Source organism: Trichogramma pretiosum, unplaced genomic scaffold (assembly GCF_000599845.2).
Source record: "Trichogramma pretiosum strain Unisexual culture from Peru unplaced genomic scaffold, Tpre_2.0 scaffold74, whole genome shotgun sequence".
Classification (NCBI taxonomy): Eukaryota; Metazoa; Arthropoda; class Insecta; order Hymenoptera; family Trichogrammatidae; genus Trichogramma; species Trichogramma pretiosum.
In genome coordinates, this window is record NW_019641708.1 from 17987 (window position 1) to 42831 (window position 24845).

At 35.3% G+C, this 24845-nt stretch overlaps 4 protein-coding genes across 4 annotated transcripts; 3 read left to right on the plus strand and 1 right to left on the minus strand.

The window, feature by feature from the left end:
* The first annotated feature begins 3210 nt into the window (after positions 1–3210).
* On the plus strand, positions 3211–4138 carry LOC106659551 (40S ribosomal protein S17-like). The gene is made up of 2 exons (XM_014382145.2): positions 3211–3299; positions 3619–4138. The coding sequence occupies exon 2, from the start codon at positions 3640–3642 to the stop codon at positions 4036–4038; it is 399 nt and encodes a 132-aa protein (XP_014237631.1). The 5' UTR covers positions 3211–3299; positions 3619–3639; the 3' UTR covers positions 4039–4138.
* Positions 4139–4577: 439 nt separating this feature from the next.
* Positions 4578–8862, plus strand: LOC106659625 (anaphase-promoting complex subunit 11). The gene is made up of 3 exons (XM_014382256.2): positions 4578–4794; positions 5519–5638; positions 8335–8862. The coding sequence occupies exons 1-3, from the start codon at positions 4776–4778 to the stop codon at positions 8448–8450; spliced, it is 255 nt and encodes an 84-aa protein (XP_014237742.1). The 5' UTR covers positions 4578–4775; the 3' UTR covers positions 8451–8862.
* An 8134-nt stretch (positions 8863–16996) lies between these two features.
* Positions 16997–19080, plus strand: LOC106659624. Its single transcript, XM_014382255.2, has 3 exons — positions 16997–17121; positions 17885–18247; positions 18456–19080. Exons 1-3 carry the CDS (start codon positions 17055–17057, stop codon positions 18758–18760), a joined length of 735 nt encoding a protein of 244 aa, XP_014237741.1. The 5' UTR covers positions 16997–17054; the 3' UTR covers positions 18761–19080.
* A 3707-nt stretch (positions 19081–22787) lies between these two features.
* Positions 22788–24553, minus strand: LOC111694550 (tigger transposable element-derived protein 6-like; the record flags this gene model as incomplete). The annotated part of the gene is made up of 1 exon (XM_023463129.1): positions 22788–24553. A coding segment is annotated over exon 1 (1536 nt), but the record flags the coding sequence as incomplete, so codon positions are not given.
* Between the last annotated feature and the right edge of the window lie 292 nt (positions 24554–24845).

The window sequence follows — 24845 nt, forward strand, 5'->3', positions numbered from 1 at the left end:
TCGGTAAGCTGGTGGTAATGCAATCAAGTTGGACTGGAAAGGATGCAAAGAAGAAAATCGCTTCCGATGCAAATAGATTTTTTAATAGTGTAAGTTTTATGCTTATGTACATATAATATGTGAATTTTAATATGTGTAAGATAAAGGAATAAAAAAACCGTTGCCGATTCATTGGCAGCGATTTCTTCAAAAAATGTGATTGTTGTACTTTCGCATGCAGTAAAGTTTTTTAAGATTATTCCTTATTTCAATTAATCGGACAGCTGGTATTGAATTCAGCTACATGCGCCATGCCAGATGCCACTAGCTGTCAAATGGTATGCAAAGTTCTTGCACAGTGCGGTCATAATCACGCTGTGCTGCCATTATGCTAGCACACTGGCAGCAAAATTTAATTTTTCTGGACGCTTTTATTTAATAAAAAATACAATTATATTTATTGTAATAATAATTTTTATTTTTTATTAGTATAAAATTGAATACAGTGGTCTTACAGTGGTCTAGTACATTGGTTTTCCTCTTCTTATTTTCTTGTTTTTTTTATTTTCTTTTTTATCTTTTTCTTCAATGTTCTCTTCATTTTTGGCTCTTGTGCCTCCTTGAAGTTCTTGAGAGCTTTAATGAATGCATCATCAATAAGAATTTGTTGTCTTCAGTTCCCAGTGAATATTTTTATTTTAATTTTGAAGCCACTGAAAAAATGAAAAATAAAAACATGTTAAAAATAAATAGAGTACATAAAATAAAAAAATAGTGTAAGATGAAGATAAAGTAACTCTTACTTATAAAAGTACTGACAAACTTTGCATTTTTTAACTTAGGTTTAAGTTTGGTGTCTCGCCAGGTAGATGCCTTCATCATCTCTTCTTTTCTTTAAAGTTGTCTTTTAAATTTCTGTAAAATAATATTATGTTTAACTCGTACAAATGATTCAAAATTTGGAAATACATAGTTAAAACTTCACATCAACTACTACTTTGGTACCGTAAAATACGCAATTTTAAATTTTAATAAAATTGCTAACAGTCAAACGCATGAGTTGTTTTATACCAGGAGAATGTATTTGCTGTTTTACATAAATTCTCATTTTTTTGATATTTTAGTACAACTATTATAATCCATTTGTATTCAACCGTATTTGGGTCAGAATTGATGTATTAAAATTCACAACATTTTAGATATATTCATCCTTAAATATAGAAATTTCTTTTTACATGGAGTTGCTTTGGAGCAAAGATAATCTTCAATTATATTCATTTACAAGTCTTCATAAAATAGAGCAGTCATAAACTTTATGTATGGTATTTTACAAAGACATGTGAATTGTAATAATTCAAGACATACTCTTTGCAGCTAAGAATATTCATATAAAATTAAAATTTCCAAATACAAGGAATATCTATTAAAAATTCCAAATATATATATAATACACAAGTATAAGGGTTTTAATATTTCAATGCCAACCTGCATGCTTCATATTAAATACGAATGAGTCAGAATGGTAATTTAAGTATAATCATAGCAAAAACTTGAGAATTTTATCTTAAACAACAAATAATTGAACCAAGTTTCTACTTGTTTAGACCAATTTACTTCGACTTGTAAAAATTTTACAACTGGGTAGGAATATTCCAAAAACCATTGCATGAATTCATTACAATTTAATATTTTAATATTGATCTGTTGCATCTTTGAATTAATATTATGTTCTATCTAATTCAAGGTAATTTTTGGTCAATTCTTACATGAGCAGTATGTTAGATCACATTTAACATATGAAAACGCATCAACTCTTCATAAAACTGTTAGCGCATTACCTGCAAAGCTTAGTAATAAATATGAATTTGAAATCAAATTGGCATACCAAATTTGATCTAACACTCTTTGTCTAGGAGCAGACCAATTATTATTAGAACATATTAATTCAAAGCATCCAACAGAAGTTCTTGAATCATTTTACATAATCAAAACGTTAAATTTTGATGAGCGGTGATTAAGTTGCCTTTGGAATAAATTAATAAGTTTTATGAAATTTTAAGTAAAGGTTTATCAGCTATTAAACAAATAGTAAATAGATCAACTTTGATACGCCAATTGGATTTTATGTTCAAATAATTTTTTCATAAAACTTTGTAAATAAATGCACCAAGTGATAGATTCAATATACGCCTAGTCCCAGGTGAAAATACTATGTAAGATTTGACTCCAGATCTGGCATCAGATCTGGTATAAGATCTGACAAATGTACACCAGATCTGATACCAGATCTTGTATTCGATAATCGACGTCAGAACTTATATCAGATCTGAAATCAGATCTAATGCCAGATCTGAAGTGACTGTATTGCCTTCAATTAATTAAACAATAAGTTTAATAATTAAAATTGTATAACAAATTTAGTTATATCTTGATAATCACATCGATAATATCTTTAAGAAAAATTCCTACAATATTTAGGTTTCTGATAATGTGAATTTAAATTGATTCAACAACTTTTATTATTAAGATTTATTATAAAATTTTAATTAATAATAAACTTATTGTTTAATTAATTAGAGGCAATACAGTCACTTCAGATCTGATATTAGATCTGGTGTATATTTGTCTGATCTTATACCAGATCTGATGCCAGATCTGGAGTCAGATCTTACATACTATTTTCACCTGGGGTGATCATTTGTATTTTATGTATTCCATAGCTTGTGGTTTAAACCTTTGCATGAAATCATTTTTATGCAGAGAGTACGTCATATCAATTTTAGAATGTTTAAATGCTGTGTATTAATCTATAGTAATTTTATACGAGTCAACGCAAGTAGATATCTGATGGCGATGGTTTGCAAGCAACTATTTAAAAAAATACTTCTTTCAATGGCATTGATTGCGATGAAAAAAATTAGTAATTTAATATTATAAAAATACTTTACATTTATTTACTCTAATACCGTGTAAGAATGCGCAATGACTTTTACAATGAAATGAAACATTTTCATTTGGACATGATAAATTTAAGGTAATTTTTCAAACTCAATCGATGATAATATAACAACTCGACTTATGGACTTGTGCACAGCCAATGTATTCTTTCAACTCGATCGATTTGTTGCACGGCCAAACACTGTGTTATTGAAGGTGTCTTAAATTTAAAAATATTGAATTTACCGCTACGTTTCGCGCATAGCGAGTAGCGCCTCTTACCACGCCGCAAAATAATTCACACATTTAGGTTGGGTTACTGCTTCTTTCCCAAGCGCATGAGGTTTCGAGTGCCTGCTAGATTTTTTTTCGCATTTGAAAAGGTAATATTTTTCACGTAATTTATGATAAATTTGCGAATAAAATCATTGATGCAACTTTGACTCGAACTCCGGAGTGTTACCTTAGTTGACACTTATCAAGTTCAATCCTAACAGTTTCTTTTCATCCATAATTATTGTACGTCGAGTTCCTAGATTTCTGAACCATATTTCTAACCTCTATGTCTTTGACAATTTGTTTGAATACTTTTTTGAACACTGAAAGATACTTGAACTTTTGTAGTGTTTTTGTTTCTTTGGCTGTTTCCCATCTGTAAACTGTGTAAGTTTAATTCTAATGGTTTTGTTTAATTTTCACCAGGTCTAACATTCAACTATCAAAATGGGTAGAGTGCGCACAAAGACTGTAAAGAAGGCTGCTCGAGTCATCATCGAGAAATACTATACCAAGTTGACCTTGGACTTCCACACCAATAAAAGGGTCTGCGATGAAATCGCCATCATCCCCTCTAAGCCATTGAAAAATAAGATTGCTGGCTTCGTCACTCATTTGATGAAGAGATTGAGACATTCACAGGTCAGAGGAATCTCAATCAAACTGCAAGAAGAAGAGAGAGAAAGGAGAGATAACTATGTTCCAGAAATCTCTGCCCTCGATAATGACATCATCGAGGTTGATAATGAAACTAAGGAAATGATGAAGATGCTAGACTTCAACAATATTCCTGGTTTGCAAGTAACGCAACCAGCTGCACATGCCTACAGACGCAACAACAACTAAATATCATATAGATATTCATGCTGTCAAAATGTAACTTTTTTTATATAATTATAAATGATTATAATTATAAAAAACTTTGTTTAAATTTTATATAATAAAATTATTATAATATTTACCACACATGTTGTTGTTTAAGCAACCATTGAACTCGGTATGTCACTAATTAATTACAAATCAAAATTCAATTCATATTAGTCTGTTCAATGTAGTAATCAAATTAAATATTATCAAATGCATTATCATTGAACTTTTAATGCTTTTTAAAAAGCATTCCAATGTATCGTTAATCTCAATTGCTGTAGAAATATTTCAACTCTGATGCACCAATTTTAAAGAATAGACAAATATAAACATCCTACAATTATGTGCATACAACACATTTTCATTGAGAATATCAAACTTAGTCAATGATAAAGTAAAAGCTCACTTTTTTCAAATGGTAAAAAAAACCTTGCCCCTGTTGTCAATCAACCATTTTATACCGATAGACGCGTGCTTTGCTGTTGTCTGCAACTTTTCAGTTGTCCGGCTCGAAGCAGGTAGTTTATAGCTCAGTTGTCATTGCGCTCTCGTGTCATAAATGAGTCGATGCAACGTGCCTTTACATTGTCGTTTACTTTTTAGTCATTACGGAAAATCGCGCGACGGTGTTATTGCTCTCGGAACTTTGATTATTGAGTGACGAAAAAATTTTGAAGCAGTGCTGTTATTCATCTCCGACCAGTAGCCGGTGTGTCATGAAAGTAACGATCAAAAGTGAGTACTCGGTTCGTCATTTCAATCTGTATAAATTGCATTTGTTTATATACAGACAGCTTACAATTGAAGCTCTGCGTGTAATATTTTTGAGTTCACAATTGCTTCCGTGTAAATAATCAAGATAAATAGTACAGGGAAGTTCTTGTGGAAGAGGTTATGATTTGCGTTGGTGGTTTATTAAAATTTGCTGAATGCATAATGTGAATGCACTTCATTGATTTACTGTGGGAGATAGAGATAATTTTGTACGACAATCGTATTCAATACTTTTTATTTGTTTGTACTGTTCTGCTCGAGCAGATTTAATTTTTGCAGTGATAACTTTAAAACACTGAGTAATAAGCAATTTATAGATTTTATGTACAATACATCCCATTGCCTTACTGATTAGTTTTATTAATATTATTATTTCATAAACAAACTGTAGTATCATTTTTAATTAACAAGTACAGTATTATCATGGACATACTTTAAAAGTTGAAAAAAGAAGCAAAAACATTAAAACATGCTATAACTTTGCCGTACGTTGATAAAGTAAAAGTCCTGTAAAATTTCTTTTGCTTCGTATTCAGAACTCACGCGAGACGAAGAAATAAACGACTCCGTTCATCAAAATCATCGTTTATCGTAGTATATGACAATTGAAAATAAAAAAAAAAGTAATTCCAATTAACTTTGTAAACATTGCGTCGTGCGCGTCGTTTGTGTTCTTATTTTACAGGCTGGAGAGGTGTCGCCACTTGGCGGTGGGTAGCCAACGACGATAACTGCGGAATCTGTCGCATGCCCTTCGACGCGGCCTGTCCCGACTGCAAAATACCAGGCGACGACTGTCCACTAGGTAATGATTCTCGCTCGTTCGTATCTTTCTCGAAAAAATTTCATCCTCCGACGGACGGCATTTTTCTCTTGTACTGTTCTGCCCTTGCATCTCAACGAAGCCCTGCAGATAACATAAACCGAAATTTATTGCTGCTGCCGATAGCTGACCAAAAAAAAAAGAAATAAATAATTAACAGACGCCTTTTCTCACTTTTACTCGCGCGCTATAATAAAATATAACAAAAAAAGTAGTAATAATAATTATAATTTAGTCCTCTCGCGAAAATTGCGCTCGTAATTATAAAACGCGCGCTCGTGTCGACTTCTTGCACGCGCGCAGCAAGAGTGTCCAATTTGGAGGCCCATTATTTTGCGCCTAATTAACGCACACACGCCGTGTGTGCTCTGGCTACGAGCTCGCGATCGTTCTTTCCTTTTTTTTTGCTTCTTTTTTTTTTCAAACCGTTGTCGTGTACTTTCGCAACTTTTTTTTGCACCGAATCCATACGTGCGATCGTATTACGCAGTGTGGCCGAGGCATTTTAATGGGCTATTATGACGCAAGCCGCGCGTTAAAATTTAAGTGACTTTAATTGTACGATACGCGTGTTTGAGAATCATCGGTTTAGGGGATGGATATGTAGTTTGGGAAAAGTAAGATCGGTTTCGGCGGTTGATTGTAATGGTAAAATTTTCTCAAAGAGTCACAAAATTATAATTTCTCTTCGCGATATCATAGCGAGTACACGCATATAATGTCGATTCGACTTTGATGATTACACATTGTATACCTAATTGTGTCAAGCGTACAATCGCGTACATTTTATATTCATGTGAGTTTTTGTCGGAAAACAATTTCGATTGGGCACAAATAATAAACGACGAAAGGAGAAAAAATTCCAATTTACACAAGCTGTGGAGCTCGTAAAAATTATGGGATCAAATTTCATAAGAGCTACTAGCCCCAAGTGTCAAGAAGAGAAAGTATACTATATACAAAAGTCACTAAAATATTAGATCTAAAGTGTGTCCAGCTGATGGCTAAGTGGTGTAAGTAAGACATACATCTCTTTCAAATCAGTGGAGTGGTTTGATCGAGGTTCGAGTCTCGATAAAACCATTCGGGGACGCCCATAGGAAAAATTCGCGAAATTCGTGCAAGAATTTCTGCAGAAATCCCGCATTCCTGCAAAACTTCTTGCAGAAATTTCGCGATTTTTTCCTATTGGCGCCGCCTAACTTATCACGTGTTTGAAGGGTTAATCCTTCTTTTGTCTTTTTATGTCACGAGCGTTTTTAATTTTTAACTAATTCAAATGTACGATAAAATTTTGATTGAATAGAAAAAACTAACTTTTGTATCTCATAAATCGTGATAAGTAATATCGACTTCGATGAAAATAAAATGCATTTTCATTAGCACATTCACGTAAAAATCATTTTCGTGTTGGTTTTCCCAATAGTTTTTTTGAAGCAACGAAAAATGTATCTCCACCTAAAAATTTGATAGATGTGTTTGTAAAATCATCGGGATCAATTGCCAAGTCAATATGGCTGACTCGGTTGAAATTAGCCAAGTGACAAAAAAAGAAAGTGTACTATACATAAGTCACAGAAATATTAGATCGCATGGGTTCATCTGATGGCCATGCGGTCTAAAGCACACGCCTCTGTCATCAGTGGAGTGGTTCAAATCGAGGTTCGAGTCTCGATTAAAATCATTTCAGGACCTGTAATAGTGTCTCTCAGAATCACACCACTTGAAGGATAAATCCTTCTTTTGTCTTTCCAAGTCACGAGGCATTCCAGATAAATAATTTATCCCAAAACACCGTTTCGAAAATTAAGTTCAGCTTACTCGGTAAATTTTTAAATTATAAAATAAAATTGCCGTACCTCTGAGCCGAAAAGTCTGGCCCTTATTCATCGTAAAGTCGATCCATACATAGGATCAACGAGGAAATTTCCCAATCTTCGCGAGTTTTCGATACGCGACCGGCATCGCGTGCTTTTATTCAGGGCTCGTATATCGCTCGCATATGCGCACTGCACCGGTCTCAACGATGCGTGTGGTCGGCGGGCGGCGCAGGGGGTAGTTTTGCGAAAGCGCCGCCGAGGTTACCTACAAACGAGATACACACACAGACACACAAAGCGCACGAAAGATATCGATCGGAGTGTCGTACATATAGTAGTGCAGAGCTGCGCTGCGCTGCTCTGCTCCGGTTCGGCTCGGTGCAGTGCTCGAGAGAGACGACACGATATACATCGGCGCAGTGTAATGTCAGTAGGCGGCCTTCGCACCCCATCGGCTTCTGGCTTCGCGATATAGCAAGAAGAAGAAGGCACAAGAGCACACGCAGTGCAGCCCCGTTGTCTCTTGTGTCTGTTTGTGTGCAGTGTGTGTGCAGTGTGTGTGACAAGCGGCTCAGAGCGTGCAAAAGCCGCTGGTCTTTTTTTTTCTTCTTACGCTGTTATTGTTGCCGCAGCACTACAGAAGCGAAAGGGTAGTTCGCGCATATATGGATTACGAGAGCCTCGGCACGCACGTGAGTTTCCCCTATACGTCGTTCTCGCTGTGTTTAATGTCGAGGGAGTAGCAGCGAAAAGCTTAGGGTTAAAAATTTCGCGGATAGCCGACCGTTCTTGATCCCTCCTATTCGCTCCACCAGTCAAATTTTTATCTAATCGTTATGGTCGTCGTTGTTGTTGCAGTTTGGGGCCAGTGCTCTCATTGCTTTCACATTCACTGTATCATGAAGTGGCTGAACTCGCAGCAGACGAGCCTCCTGTGTCCCATGTGCCGCCAAGAGTGGAAGTTCAAGGAGTAATTCGACGTTTACCCGTTCGCACTTCCTTGTGTATACAACAGCAGCAGCGGCAGCAGCAAAAAAAAAAAAAAAAGAAAAGTCGCCGCATTGCCCCCCCGAGAGAGCCGCGCAGTCTGCTCCGCTACGACTACTTTTACTCGCACAATTTATAAATAGGAAGCAACGGTAAGTGACTTGAATAATCGCTCGTTATAAGGCTATATACGAGGAGAAGTGACGATAATTTTTCCCGCTGCGTGTTTTTGTCTCGAGCATCGAGTGACATTTGTTTCTCTGTTTATGTCGTTGTTGTACTCTTTGTATTATGTAAAAATATCCGCGTGATTCGACGCCGAGGATCGCTGCGTTGGTATTTCAAGTATTGAGGCCATTTGATTACGAAATATTATAATAAAATTATCTGAAAAAATCACGACGATTATTTTTTTTTTTTTTTTTCATTTTTTTTACATGCATATCCGATCATGAAAATAGGTTTCATAAATGTGTTGCAAAAAATGATTAAATCCCCTCATCCTGAATAAATTACCAGAATTACATTTTTTATGATAATTAATCAGAAGAAATGACAAAAGATCTACTTGAAAATATTTATATTATATACCACTCGAACCAATTGACAACGATGAATCACCCCAATCGATAGACTGAACGAAGCTACTCTACGAAGTTCAAAATGAAAGAGAGACAGCGAGAAATCTATAGGTCCGAGTTTATTATGATTTCGCTAATTAGTGTCTCGTTGAGTGATCGTTCGTAACTGTTCACGATCGGTACCATAGGATTCGTAATTTTGCACGATTATTGTCATATAATAAATACTTGAATGGCGGGCGCTAAAATATACGAGCACGAAATCAGGGAGTCGAAGGGTCGCACCTACATAAATATTACCGTCAGAGAACCCGAATCCCCGGAACCGCCGACGCCCAGAGCCTACGTACATATTACCGTCAGAGAACCCGAATCGCCGCCGCTTCCGCCGAGAACCCGGAATAATAACGACGACGATCGTCGTCGCCTAGTCGTCTGGAACGAGGATCACGTCGTGAAACGCAATGTCGAGGGTCGGGAGCCTTTTCCGGGCGCACACGAATTGGCCGAGTGAGTATCCGTAGCACGTTTCGTAAAATCGTCGATATTTATCGTTTTTTTTTTCATTTCGCTATTCTTGGAATCGAGCACGATCGAATTATTATGAGGAATTATTTTGAAGAAGAGCAGTAATTGCTCCGCGACGAATCGCGGGTAATTACGCTCGATCGATGCTCGTTTTTCCGAGGTATTTAATACGTGAACGTTCATCCGTAAATTCTGTACTTTACGCGAGCGAATGTAAGTACGAGGCTGACTGTCGACGTAAATATTTCCATGCGATATCTATTTATTCATCCATTCACGTTGGTAGAGAGACGGATGAAACATCTCATTAACTGCTATAAAAGATCATATGCGTCATTTTTAATGAAATGGCTCGCATATTATTGGCTTGATTTTGGAGTCTCTGTGTCATTGTCTCACCGGTGAATCGTCACATGGCGAGATTAAAAAAATTCGAGTTCATTATTTTACACGTAACGTATGGTTCTTTGACATTTTATTGCTAAATGCGTCACGCGTATGATCGTGCACATTGGATATTTATGTGAGTTTTTGTCGAGAGCCGACCACTGAGGGCCGATTATTAATCGTTCGCTCGTTTATTTAAAAATGATGAAAAAAAAAGTTTGATTGGAAAAACGATGCAAATTGACGGTTTTGGAAGCAACGAAAAATAGATTTACATCCAAAAACTTTATAAATACATGTATTTGAAAAAACATCTGAAAGATATAAAAATTATAATTCGTGTGAGTAATGAAGCTCGTAAAAATGACGAGATCCATGCTGTGTCCAGCTGGTGGCTAACTGGTGTAAGACACACAACTCCTTCACATCAGTGGAGTGATAGTAGGCTCCTTGAATCTTAAAATAAAAAAGTAAAAAATTAAAAACAAATTAAAAATTGAAAAAGTAAAAAATTAAAAACAAATTAAAAATTGAAAAAGTAAAAAATTAAAAACAAATTAAAAATTGAAAAATTAAGAAAAAATCAATTTAATAAAAAAATCTAAAATCAAAAAAGTAAAAAGTAAGAAAACAAAAAAACGAAAAACATGAATCAAAAAAACGAGAAAATCAAGAAAAATCAAGAAAAAGAAAAGTCAGAAAATCCCAACACAAGCATCGATGTTTCACATCTGGGGCATTATCAATGCGTGCTTACTCTTCAAATCGTTCCCTCTCATTGAGTTAAGTAATCAGAGTAGTTTCTCGAGCTTCAGCGCGCCAGATGTTTATTGCAGATTTTTTATTGCAGATTTGGAAAAAACAGGAAAATTAACATTAAAATATGGATTTTTTGTAAGGTCAAAAAGTATTTTTTTGTCTGAGGCGAGCCAGTGGGCGACTCTAGCAGTTAGTCGTACCCCTCGAACCGCAATTTCGGTCCAAACTCCCGGCGCGTCATTCTAGTCCGGTCAGCCAGGAAAAGCCTTTTTCCAAACGAATGGAGCGATAACTGACCGTACTATACACGAGCTGCGTTAATGCGTAAGGGCTCGTACTACGGAAGCACAAAATAATCGAAATTACTCACGTTGTTGCCTCGCAGACGAGGCCAAGTACCACGCAGATATGATGCAAGTCGCCGAGGTTTTATGCTGCTGCGATGGAGATCTTCGGGTCTGCCAGGTCGTATAGCGTGTAACACTTTTTGGTCAAATTCTTCATTTTCGAGTAAAAAAATTGAATTAATAAAATTTTGAATGAAATGAACCATGAATAGAGGCACTCGAACCGGAAAACAACCATAGATAAAAAAATTATGCAATGCAAAAAATAAAAAAGTATTAAAAAGTTATAATTTTCTAGGCNGACTGAAATTGCCGTTCGAGGGGTAGGACTGAATGCTCGCGAAAAGATAAAGTCGAGAGCGACCCACTTGCTCGCGTCAGCCAGGAAAAGACTTTCTCCCATAAGGCCACGTGTTATCGATAAGACAGCTCGGAGTATCCCGGCAAGAGGCTGTGGTATCTATAGGGAACTTGGGCACAAGTGGTGTTTGCTTACACTCATCGAGAGATAGTCCTCCTGGATAGTCGCTGAGATGGTGTCTGGGACGTATTGTAAGGAAATTTAGAACTGAACATCATTTTTTTATATTCAAAACCAGTTGACGATTTTCGTGGAGACGTCACATGTTGCAAGTACGAGAAGAGGTTTGGGCAATTTGGGACTCGTCTTGAGCTATAAATGATTTTACATAAGAGTCGCAGAGATTCCGCATGTAACAATTGTGAGAAGCCGTTTGGATCACGAAAGTCGTTCCAAATGTCTTCTTTCACTTGTCACATGCGTAATCTTTGGGACTTTTCTGTACTGTCATTTGTAGTTCAGGTCGTGTCCCATTTTGTCCAAATTTCTTCTCGAACTTGTAGCAGGTGACATCTTTGCGAGAATCGTTTAATGGTTTTTGATAAAAAAGAAACGATGTTTAAGTCTGCCTTGACTTTCCAATCCGTCGCAAGCGGAATCTCAGCGACTATTCTGAAGGGCTGTTTCATGATGATTACGAGCAAACGCCACTTGTGCCCAATTTCCTTTAAGGGGTTTTTCACTATCTACTTCTATTTGTCAACAAACGGCACAATTATGACGATTACGAGCCTAGAAAATTATAACTTTTTAATACTTTTTTATTTTTTGCATTGCATAATTTTTTTATCTATGGTTGTTTTCCGGTTCGAATGCCTCTATTCATGGTTCATTTCATTCAAAATTTTATTAATTCAATTTTTTTACTCGAAAATGAAGAACTTGATCAAAAAGTGTTATACGTTATACGACCTGGCAGACCCGAAGATCTCCATCGCAGCAGCATAAAACCTCGGCGACTTGCATCATATCTGCGTGATACTTGGCCTCGTCTGCGAGGCAACAACGTGAGTAATTTCGATTATTTTGTGCCTCCGTAGTACGAGCCCTTACGCATGAACGCAGCTCATGTATAATTATAATAACTTTTATTGCAGTCTAAAATCAAACTGTTTACAGCATTTTATAGGAGTTTAAAATTTTTTTAGCAGAAACGATTTTCGAATGTAACTAAAAAACATGCATGATAGTGCGTAGAATCTCGCGACGTATACGCATAGACAGCACATACGTATTCTATGTATTATCGTACGCATATAAGCAAGAGAGAGAAAGATATCTCAACGCAGTCAATGCCGTGAGCCAAGCTGACTGCTGCTGCTTATGCTGTTACATTGCCTCGTGCGTATACGTAAACACAGATATACGCGCGTGCGAGAGCGAGAGAGAAAGAGATACGCGCGTCGACATAAAAAGCCCAAAATTTAATTTAGATATAAATTCATGATTTTACATATGAATATTACATAATAAACAAATAGTAAATGAATTTAATTTAGGAAGAAAACGCGTGGAAAAACAAATACTTACAAAGATTGTCGGTTTGTAGAGAATCTACAACTCGCTATAAAGCGAGTGTCAGATCGTGGATCGGCCGATCGATCAGTATTTTTTATTACTTACCGATATTATTTTTCGAGACACTTTTTAAGCATATAAATTTTATTCTAGGTTAAATAGATAGGGAAAAATAACAACGGAGCGAAATCAAAATTTACTTCTTATTCTGATGAGTTTTCAAAGATCAATTTCGATCTCGGTTTTTTCGCGACTTTCTTTTTCTTTTAAACTACCTGAAATTAGTCGTAGTTAGTATCGATTCGAACTAAGGTTAAAAATGTCAAACAATTTCTGAAAAATTGAGAACATAATAAATCTCTTATTTCACTGATGTGAACAAAAGAAAAAATTTTTCCATTTGAAATTTATTGTCTATCTGATTTCACAGAGAATTGACCATAAGTATACATACGCGATAAAGAAAAAAGAGAAGAAAAGATCGTAATACAACACAAAGTGCGTTAACAATTTTATTTCGAAATAAAATTCGGATTTTTGTGTTTCCGAATTTTTCATGTTCCGCTTTCAATATTCCGATTTTCAAACTTTCCGAATATTCATAATTTCTAATATTCATCATTCCGAAATTTGAACATTGCTCGTGGAAATTAATCAAACTTCGAGTTTGCTGATTAATGCTTTTCTTTTCTGAGATTTATATAATCTTGTCTGGCAAGTTTTTTGTCTATAATTACGCGAATACCGGTTGGTAAAGCAAAAAACACGCATTGAAAAAGGTATCAATAGAACTGCGCGTATGGGTTACAAAAATTGAAATAGAAAAAAGATACAGAAAAATGTTACATTTCTGGTAAAAATTGTTAGGATTTTGATGAATGCACTTAGTTCATCGAATTTGTGAGATAATTTGAATACATAACATGATTGTTTAAGTAATGAGAATTTAAGTCATCATATGCTTTCCATCGATTGCATAAGATGATAATTTGTTTTTTTTAGTTTATCACTTTTTTGTCGATCATAATTGATATGAATTTTTGATACTGCAAGTAAAGAATAAAGTAGTTAATCTTTTATTTGGTCCAAACCAAATTTTTTCGTTTTTCTCCCCTTACGTAAGTCTGTACAATTGATATTATCTGATTGCTCTCGTGACAAATCTTGTTCATTCATTAGGTGAATTAATGCGTGAATCGAATCCCGATTACCGAAATTGAGTTAGTAATTTTTACAAAGTACGAATTATTCCATCATATCTAGAGCTCGGACTATACACTCTAAACTCAAAAGAGTAATTTTCGAACCTCAAAAGAGTAATCTGCGCAAATTACTCTTTTAAAAAGAGTAATCTAACGCAGATTACTCCTTTCACTTTCACGCTAGAACTAAAAAGAGTAATCTGCGCGAATCACTCTTTTAAAAAGAGTAATCTACGCACGTTACTCTTTTTTGAAAAATGCTGAGTGGAGAACGGAGAAATTCATTTCAATTACTCTTTTTGGTAAAGATTACTTCGTGCATAAGGATATTGCGCGCGGATTACGGTCTTTGAATATCAAAGAATATTTTTTATTATACATACATGAGTATATTAAAGCAACTTATAATTAATATTCTGTTACATCTATATCAAGATTATTCAATAAAAAATTATTCAATAAAAAAGCAACAAAAAGCTCCAATAATTGAATAAAAACTATTCATATAAGTGTGACTAAACTATTTTGTGAAAAATATTTTCATTATTGCAAATATAAAAATCACCCAGTGTTTATTCTAGCAGAAAAAGAGTAATTCGCGCAGATTACTCTTTTTAGTTCTAGCGTGAAAGTGAAAGGAGTAATCTGCGTTAGATTACTCTTTTTAAAAGAGTAATTGGCGCAGATTACTCTTTTTAGTTCTACGGTGAAAGTGAAAGGAGTAATCTGCGTTAGATTACTCTTTTTAAAAGAGTAATTCGCGCAGATTACTCTTTTGAGGTTCGGAAATTACTCTTTTGGGTTTAGCGTGTATGCACGAAAAAAATCCAAAGTATGCATAAAAATATGCACGACAGTTTTGCTTAAAAAAAATTAAATATGTAAATTTTATTGAAAATTTTCAGTTATATTATGATACATATTAATAAAAATATATTTTTCCAAATTTTCCATGCTAAAACTTTGTCTTTTATCATTTAAAATATTTTTGTATACAAAAAATGATCTTTCTACATCTGATTATGAACTGGGGTTTCTGATAACTGTGTCTATCGTTGTTTTTTTATTTTCAACTTTGCTTAACGAGTGATGGTATTAACGTGCTGTATTTTTAAAAAAATTTAGATTAATGAAGTGATAAACGCCCTTTATACCATTAAACACATACTTGAACAATTAGAAACGTCTTTTCACATGAAACCACTTCATCGCAGACACTGCATATTAGAGTTTGCCCATCGTACTTGAATACACCAGAAAATGATTCAATCCAGGACATAATATATTTTCTATCAACTGGCATAATAAATTAAATGTTTGAAATAAATATTTAACATATTTTGATTTTATATTTTTAAAAAAGTTGGAAATATGCAAAATATGCAGTATTAAAAAAAGTCTAAAATATGTAAATCCACATGAAAACATGCAAATGCATATAATCCGAGCTCTAGTCATAACATATTGTTGTCATTTATATAAGATCTCACGATAACTGAAAAAAATTTGCACGTAGGCATATAAAACTGTGAGATATTCAGGTACAAAAAATCATCATCTGCACGTAGATTCTGTGTATATGACGTATTCCACGCTCGACCAGACAGTGCGCTCGCGCGGGGCATTTTTTAATAAATCGCAACTTTTCTAACTCGCCATGACTGGCGCTTTCATGGAGAAAATTAACTTTTTTCGAAAAACTGATACCACCATTGGAAAGAACAGACAAAAATCTATCGGAATGCGCAAAATTTTTTCAGACATAATTACGCCAGTCATGGCGAGTCAGAAAAGTTGCGATACATTAAAAAATGCCCCGTGCGAGCGCACTGTCTGGTCTGGCATGGAATACGTCATATGTGGAAGCATGTCAATGTTCAGTAAGTTTTAATGCCAGCATGTGAATCTTTCAGATTATCCGAATCTTTTTTCTTTTTATCTTTTTTTATGGCGCTTTAGAAAAAATTTTGTCTCGAGCACGAATGAGAGATGAAAAAAACGGAAGAAAATGTTGTGATGCTGTCGATAAATCTTTTGCCTCGTAGGTTAAAATCAATGCTAAAGCTTGTTTCAATCTTTTTCTTTTGGAACTTTGACATTGTCTTGACTTTGCATCTATTGTTACTACGTAAAATTAAAAATATGTATTACGAATATTTAGAATGACAGTCAAAGGTTTTCACATTTATTCGTGAATTAAAAATGCTTGTAAACACTATCAATTATCCCAGCAAGGGGGCCAACTCATGTTAGTGAAATACAATATAATATTAAAACCATTAGCGATTGCCCGTATACTTATATAGCTCATAATTCAGGTGAAGAACGCATGAATGAAGATTCTTAAAATTTTTAATACAATATGTATGTACTTTTTACTTGAAATACTTTTCTATAAATTTCAAGCATATCAAAACAGACTTTTTTTAAAAAATATAATTTTGTAAACATTCTTTATTTCTACTACAACTTCTCTTTCAAAATCAAATAATATTTCAAACAATTGTTCTTAAAATATTTGAATTGGTGTTCAAATTAAAAAAATTATAAACTTAACGAGTAATAATTTAGGGATTCAAATATTATTGCTATTTGTAATGCATATTGATTTTTGATGAGTCATTAGAAAACAATTTTAAACTTTTTATTGTACTATGAACAATGATAAATCAAGGTTTGACAAAAATTCAAGATGAATATACTCTCACAGTATTAGCATTATCACATAATAGGTATCCCCACGTGTTGAGTTTTTTTCTAATCATAAAAGATTTTCCGTTTGCAATAAAGATGTGGAGGGGGTCTGATAATTTTAGTATTAGGCCTATTTAATAGCCAAGAATTTTCACTGCGAATCTAGATTCACGTAGTGCTTTATTGTGCTCATCGCTCACAGCAGTCGTAGAAAATGATTTCAAAAAATTTTATTGTGTTGTGTTTAGCTACTCTTTTTGGACTATCAAATGCCTTTGTTCGTAAGTATTATAAACAAATATATCAAACTAAGTAATTATTTCCATAAAATAAAACTTTATTTACACTCTAGAACGAAGTTTTTTTAATATTTTCGAAGGAGATTATTTGGTCAACTATGTAAATCGTGCCTATTATGTTTTTATTAAATAGATTTTTGAAAAAATAATCGATAGAATTGATGCATTATTTATCTTTTTTTTAATGTTTGAAACGTAATTTAAATGATTGGAATTTGCATCTCAAAATAATTCTATTTCATTAAAATTTTATTAAAATTTAGTAACAACAATTTTTAAATATTTAAAAGTTTTAAAAAGAGTGAAATTACTTTACTGCCTTGATTATTACAATTGATTTTTTTTCGTAATTTGTTTTTGTACTCTTAATGCTCGTATAATCAAGCTATGATAAATACCGGAAAACCTGTTTGTAAATTGTGATCAACGATCTTTTGTATGCTGATTAATCTTTTGAAAAAGATATCCTTGAGCGATACGTAAGATCTATTGATGATTTAAATTTTTTTACTCGAATTTGATATCATACTTTAAGCATTATTTGATGAATCAAATTTAATTTATAGTTATTGAAAAATTAATCATAGAAATTCCGTAAAACTTGACGAAGGTTAAACTTTTCTGAAACTGAAAATTCGAGTTATTTTCTACAATTGCATGTTCTCACGCGAATAACTATTTCTTGATTTCCTCGACCAATCCTATGTATCAATGTAACCGAGTATTCAAATTCTTGCAATTTAAGCATCCTACATTGAAGTCTGTGGACGACGCAATCCGAATCTGGACCAATGTGTAGTAGACAGTGCAATAAAACTACTGCCGAAATTGAGAGTTGGAATTCCTGAGCTAAATGTACCCCCACTCGAACCTCTGGAAATTGAAGAACTTCCTATGGCCAATCTTGATTCCTTTAAAGCTTCTGCGACTAATGTTAAGATCAGCGGCTTGTCTAATTTTACTATTATAACTTATAATGTTAGACTTCAAGAGCAGAAAATCTACATGGACGTTATATTTCCTCGTGTCCAACTCAATGCTGATTACAATGTGAAAGCGAAAATTCTAGTATCTATTGCCGAAAAAGGACCTATTGACATGGTCACAGGTGAGTTTTTTTACTCATATTAAGCTCAACTGTCAGATTAGAAATTTGCATAAGTCGTGTAATTTCGTTGTTGCATAATACAGCGGAAATACGTGGTTTTTTCAAGTGACTAAGAAATTGTCGCTGATGTTTCGTCAATAATATTACACAAGAAACGTCTAAATGTATAATTATACACATAATTAATCAAAATGCGATTTTATTTTAGAAAACATACGTGCGAAGGCTACATTGAAATTTCGGTTGGTCGAACGTCGTGGACGTCAAATTATGTTTTGGGAAGAAATGACAACAAAAGTTTTTGCTAAAGACTACACGGCTAGTTTTGGTGGTGGTGGTGAACAGAAACCTCTGGCTCAGGCCATCAATCAAGTTCTGCAAACAAGTAGAAAAGAGATCATCGAAAGCATTACACCATCTTTGGAGCGAGCCCTTTCTGCAAAAATTCTAGATATTAGTAATCGTATATCAAAGAACTTTTCTTATGAAGAGTTATTCCCCGATCGTGAATGAAAGAGTAACATTAACTCACATAATTCTAATTTGCAATAAGGATCGATTTTCCTGAAAATTCATATTGAAGTTTTATTTCTATTGTCAATGCATAATTCATATTGATTTGAATATGATCGTAAAATGAAATTATATGTTAAGTCTGTAACATTCAAAATTTTTTTTCAAGCCATAGCGTTTGATTAAAAAATATTTTTCAAAACGAATTGTATATAGTTTATTTATGATGAACTACATTTATGATTTTGCGATTATGATCATGCGATATAGTTAGATTTTGTATAATGATTCTTAATAAAAAAAATCGAATGTAAATCGTATATTTTATTATTATTTCCAAATGTTCCAAATCGTATATTTTATTATTAATCCAAATGTTTTGCGACAAATCTCACATTCAAAGGATGTTGTGTGTTTATTAAGGTTACTTTTGCATCCAAACTATGCAAATTATTTATAACAAATCTTGTCTTCGAAGGGTTTGTCACAAATATGAACTGCATTCCCGTGGATATTACGTTTATACTAATGCCCAAAAAATGTGTCACCGATTTTACATTCATATAATTCCATGCTCTCACATGTCGTTTCAATAAGTACCATTTCAGGGCCCACCCGGCGAATAGAATGATCTTTTTTAGTGTTACGAGCGTTTTTAATTTCTTGAGAGTTCGGACAAATAATTTTTTTCAAACACGTCTATACATGCAAAATTTTTTTTTCAATAAGAAAAATTAATTTTTACACATTATGAATCGTGATAAGTGAGATCGACTTTGATGAAAAAATCAAAAAAACAATCAATTTTTATAAGCGCGCTCAGACGAAATTGATTTTTTCCGTTGGTTTTACTATTATAGTTTTAGCGATGAAAGGTGAATTGAAGAAGTTTGAATAAGCATTTTTAATTTTCTTCGAGACATAATTAGCTCTAGAACTTACGAACAACTCCGGTTCTGCTCCATTCAAAAAATATTTTTAATTGATAAATAATAAAATGAAAGAAAAAAAGAACAAAAGAAGGATTTTTCCTTCAAGGTACAAGTGAGCGTTTACGCGGCGGCGTCCCTGGAATGGTTTTAATCGAGACTCGAACCTCGATTTAAACCACTCCACTGATGTCAGAGGCGTATGCTTTGATCCGCATGGCCATCAGCGAGACATTCGTTCCTAATGCTTTTGAAACTTTTCTAGTTCACTTTCTCTTTTTTGTCACACGGCTGTATAGCTTCGACTTGGTTAGCTATATACACAATGTCAATGTAGCATCGTTGAGCTGTGATTTTTTGATTTCTGTCAATTTTCTGTTGTTATCATGTACGAGTATGATTGCTTGACTTTCAAAGTTATCGACGTTTTTAATCGTTCATTTTTCGTGCGAATATTATCCAGCTAACGTATTTTGTATAACAACTCGAGTAACAAAACTATCGCAACAGCATGATAATCGTGACAATCGGTCGATTGCCCAACGACAGGACACCGCGCGAGTTCCTATCTCCGCGCGCTAGTCATCGCATTATCCTCGCACAATTAGAGAAGTTCATATACGCGGTATTCGAGCGCGTCCTCTCTTTTGGCGTCTGAGAAAAGGATGAAGAAAGACCGTATAACACAAGACTCGGCTCGTTCTGGTTTCAATTTTCTCACCTCTTCTCGACAAATTGTTTATATTATTATATACTCGAGGTGTAAGAGAAGGCAGATTTTATAATTCCCAGATGACTCTTTTTTTCGCTTACACCGCGCACGATCGTCACGAGTGAGGAAGCTCTTGGCCAATCCCCCTCTCACGATTCCCTGGCAGCGGGAGTTTTTGTTTTCGTTAATCTCCGCGAGCCTCGAGACGGCTGAAACATATTCCGGTGAAGTTTTCTCTATCCCGCGTCCCGATCTCGTATAGCGCGCGAGTTTGCATAAATACGAGAAAGAGAGAGGGAGAAAAATAAACTTATAAGTCGGTGAGTTTTTCGAGCTAACAAAAGTCATCATCCTCTCGAACGCGTGGACGAGATTATTTATCATCGCGCATGTTGGGTATGAAACAGTCGAAATTTTAGATCTAGTATACATTCAGGGCGCTTAATTTTTTAGCCCCTCTCTCTCCCCTTTAATTTTTGCAGCACGATGCAGCGCAGTACATCCGCGATGATGGATTAATACAGTCCAAGGAGTCGAGAGAACTAATGGCAAGTATAACAGCAACACATTCGTATATAGACGTGTAAAAGCCGCGCGGAGATAAATAAAGACGACCGCCGATGTAAATCACGATCGGCGCGAGCCAAAGTTTACAACTCTCGATACATATAAGCTTAATATACATTCGGGTGATCGCAATGCGCTATACGTTTATTTATGTTGTCGTATATTATAAGGACCTGGGCCCCGTTTCGCGCGGTTATGTATAGAGAGCCGCGCGTGATTTTCTGTGTACATCTAAAGCTGCACACAATCCCGTACGCCCATTACCCAACTGCATATCGCAGGACCGCGAGCGCGATATAAGCTCGCGCGAGCGCATTAAAGCAGGGATCGAGGCAGCAGCGGCAGCACAAGGGTCGTTTTACGCGGACGTGCCCCTCTGTACACACATGCACGTAATACATATAAGTTATCCTGGCCTCTATCTATCCCTCTCGCTCCAGCTGGAGCTGACATTTGACCGCTCGCGAGTGACATCGTATACACGGAAAATTTCGCGCACGAGAAGCTGAAATCGCTCTTGGTATACTATATCTTTGTTCGGCTCGCTCCAAGATCATCCGTGGATATTATCTCGAGTAGCTTACATTACTCTGTCTCTCTCGTGTATGTATATTTCGATACAACGCGGTCATCTCGTTATTAGTGTATATACCGCACGCGAGAAAACATCCTTTGTCGTCCGATCGTCGTTCGTGTACGATGTATCTCCGAGCAGAGTTTCGGAGTGATTTGCTTAACGATCTTTTTTACTCCTTGTTATTTTTCGCCGCGATCGACTTGTGTGTGAGTGTGCGTCTGTGTGTGCACTCATTGTTTTACACGATATGTAATAAGGTTCTCTCTCTCTTTCGAGTCTCGCGCCGCGCGGCTACCGTTACTCAATCATAATACTATACTATACCGACTACTACTACTACTACTACTACTACTATATCTCATAATGAGGCTGCATTAAGCGATACATATTGCAGCTCTCGCGAGAGCTGCCAGTTAATGCGCGTCGTTACATAGCATGTATTTTTTTTTTTTATAATATAATGATATGTGTGTGTGTGTGTGTAATTTTTCGGGCTTCTAGAGAGATAAAGACGCCTATGAAAGAGAGAGAGAGCGAAAAAAAGAAGTGAACAACATTTTGGCAATCCATTTACCCGCCAACGGGTGTCTGACGCGGTAGCTCTGGTTTTGCGAAATATTTGCGCGCGCGCGCCTATATCATACACACGGTACTACGGTGCATATAATGCTCGCTCGCGAGTGTCCTAAATTCACTCCGCCAGCAGGCAGGCAGGCAGGCAGGCACACGATCGATCGAAATCTTTCGGTGATCGGACACTCGCCTGTATATATGTATCGGTGCATTTTATAATGTATATAGGTTCGACTGCGTTGAGTAATTCTCTCGTCTATAGTCGTATGCACACGTATGTGTGTGTGCTTAAAAAAAAAAAAAACAACAACGTTTTTCTTTTTCTTTTCTCTCTATTTTTTTTTTTTGCTGCTCGCTTCTAATGTTCCATTTGCAACGAAAGAGGAGTATTGCGCAAATGTCGAGAGAGAGAGAAAGAGAGACAGTGTATATACAGTGGTCGCCGCTTAAGAGAATCACTGTGTGACAAAAATTTTCATTCTATTAAGCGGATGATTCTACTATCCGATAGGGATTGCAATAACTTATAAATAACTTTGAATCCGAGAAATTATGCATTATTATAATAAATAATTTATTATTATAAATGAATATATATATATATATAATTTATATAATAAATTATTTATTATTAAATATTTATTCAAATCATATGTGACACCATTATAATTTAGTAAAATAGTCATTTATCTTGGTTTGTTTTTTCTTTTGGTCAATTATTTTGAAAATAAATTTTTCAAATTTGTAGTACTCTTCAAAGGATTTCGAACGATGTTGAACTCCTCGTCTCAAGACTTGTAATGCGTTAAACATTTCTAGATTATTAGGTGCGGGTTCTATACTATCATCTTCCTCTTCAATTTCTGATTCATCTGTGTCCAATTTTTGGCATATGTCATCATCTGTTGGCTTTCCAGAGGTTTCTAGACATTCGTCAATATCTATCCACTCGTCAAAAACCTCATGTGTCATATCTTCCGGATAAATTTCGTTCAAGCTAACGTTGCTCGAAATATTACATATTTCATTAGTTCCGTTAACAAACCCAGCCTTTCTAAAACAATTTTTTATCGTTTCGCTAGATACATAAGACCAAGCTTCTTTGATCTGATGTAGCGCATCAAGCAGAGAGGTCTTCTTGGCAATGTCATTGGCTTTGACATTTTGTTGATTATCTAATATTTGTATAATCCGTTCCCTCATTGTTCTTCGATAGTACGCTTTTAATGTACGAATTATACCTTGATCGCAAGGCTGTATCAGAGACGTCGTGTTGGCAGGTAAATAAACCACTGTAATATTTTTCATAGGCTCTAAGTTTGAATGTGCACCGCAATTATCAATGGTTAATAAAATTTTGCGTTTTAATTGTCTATCCCAATTTCGTAGCCAATCAGAAAAAATGTCTCTTGTCATCCACGCGTTTCTGTTGGCCGTGTAAGCAATAGGCAATTGAGTCACATCTTTGAAGCATTGTGGATTCTTAAATTTTCCAATAACAAACAGGTCTTTTTTTTCACCTGCCATACTGGCACAGCATAACAACGTTATACGCTCCTTACTTGTTTTGAAGCCTTTCGTATTTTCTGATTTTAGAGCATATGTATGCTCTGGTAATGCTCGGTAGTATAAACCCGTTTCGTCAGCATTAAATATATCGCTTGGCGAATAATTTTTAGATATTTCTGGCCATTCTTGTATAAACCACTCATTTGCACTTGTAAAATCAGCTTCGGCTTGTTCACCATGTGGCTTGCGATACACAATATTTTCTCGGCCTCTCCAACGTGAGAGCCAACCGTCAGTGGCCTTGAAATTTTCTTTGCCTAATTTCTTTGACAAATCTTCAGCTTTTGCTTTAAGTAACGGGCCATTAATTGGAGCGCCTTTTTCTCTCACTTCCACAAACCATTTCTTCAACGTTTTTTCTACGTCTTCGTCTTTGCCGCATCGTTTTCTCTTGCGGCTGAGATTTTCGTGAGAGCAAGAGGTACTTTCTATCTCGTAACGATTTAATAATAATCTACTAAGAGTAGCTTGTGATATGTTTAATAACAGCGCTGCATCACTTTGTGATAAATTTGGCAACAAATCATATTTTTTTAGTAGCTCCTTTTTTTCAAGGACACTTAAGCCTTTTCTATGAACTATAGCTGATGATTTTTTCATACTTGTATCACTAACACAATTAATTATTATGAGCATGTAATACCGACGGTGCTATGAGAAAGTACTGACAATGAAACTTGTATTTAATCGACAACAACATTGAATGTAAACATCGTCTTCAAACTAAATTTGATTCTATTAAGCGAAAAGTTTATTCACTTAAGCGGTGAATTTTACATGTATAAGGATACGGGAAAATCATTGTTAGGATTTTTGATTCATTTAACCGGCGTATTCTATTAAGCGCAATTCTCTTAAGCGGCGACCACTGTAGTCATACAAGTATAGTATCTCGTAGGGCTCTTATAAAATACACGCCGTATACACGCGCGAGAGCAAGGGATTGACGTTGACAGAGACTCACGCGTGTGTAAAAGTACACAGACGGACGGAGAGCAATGCAGTGTATACAGAGCAGCGTCAAGACAGAGAGAGAGAGAGAGCGAGCAAAAGCCATTGTGCAAAATTTCGATGCATAGACGACTGCAGCGCAGTGAGTGAGTGAGTGAGAGCGAACAAGAGCCCGAGCGCGAGCGAGGCGGAAATCCAAGTCGTGTG

What these genes read in the sequence shown, in the direction of transcription:
- LOC106659551 (XM_014382145.2), top strand. Translation starts at nt 3,640, where the DNA reads ATGGGTAGAGTGCGCACAAAGACTGTAAAGAAGGCTGCTCGAGTCATC.
- LOC106659625 (XM_014382256.2), top strand. An exon ending in AGGCGACGACTGTCCACTAG is followed by an intron (nt 5,639 to 8,334) that starts GTAATGATTCTC and finishes TTGTTGTTGCAG; the next exon opens with TTTGGGGCCAGTGCTCTCAT.
- LOC106659624 (XM_014382255.2), top strand. Translation starts at nt 17,055, where the DNA reads ATGATTTCAAAAAATTTTATTGTGTTGTGTTTAGCTACTCTTTTTGGA. An exon ending in ACTATCAAATGCCTTTGTTC is followed by an intron (nt 17,122 to 17,884) that starts GTAAGTATTATA and finishes TTGCAATTTAAG; the next exon opens with CATCCTACATTGAAGTCTGT. An exon ending in ACCTATTGACATGGTCACAG is followed by an intron (nt 18,248 to 18,455) that starts GTGAGTTTTTTT and finishes ATTTTATTTTAG; the next exon opens with AAAACATACGTGCGAAGGCT.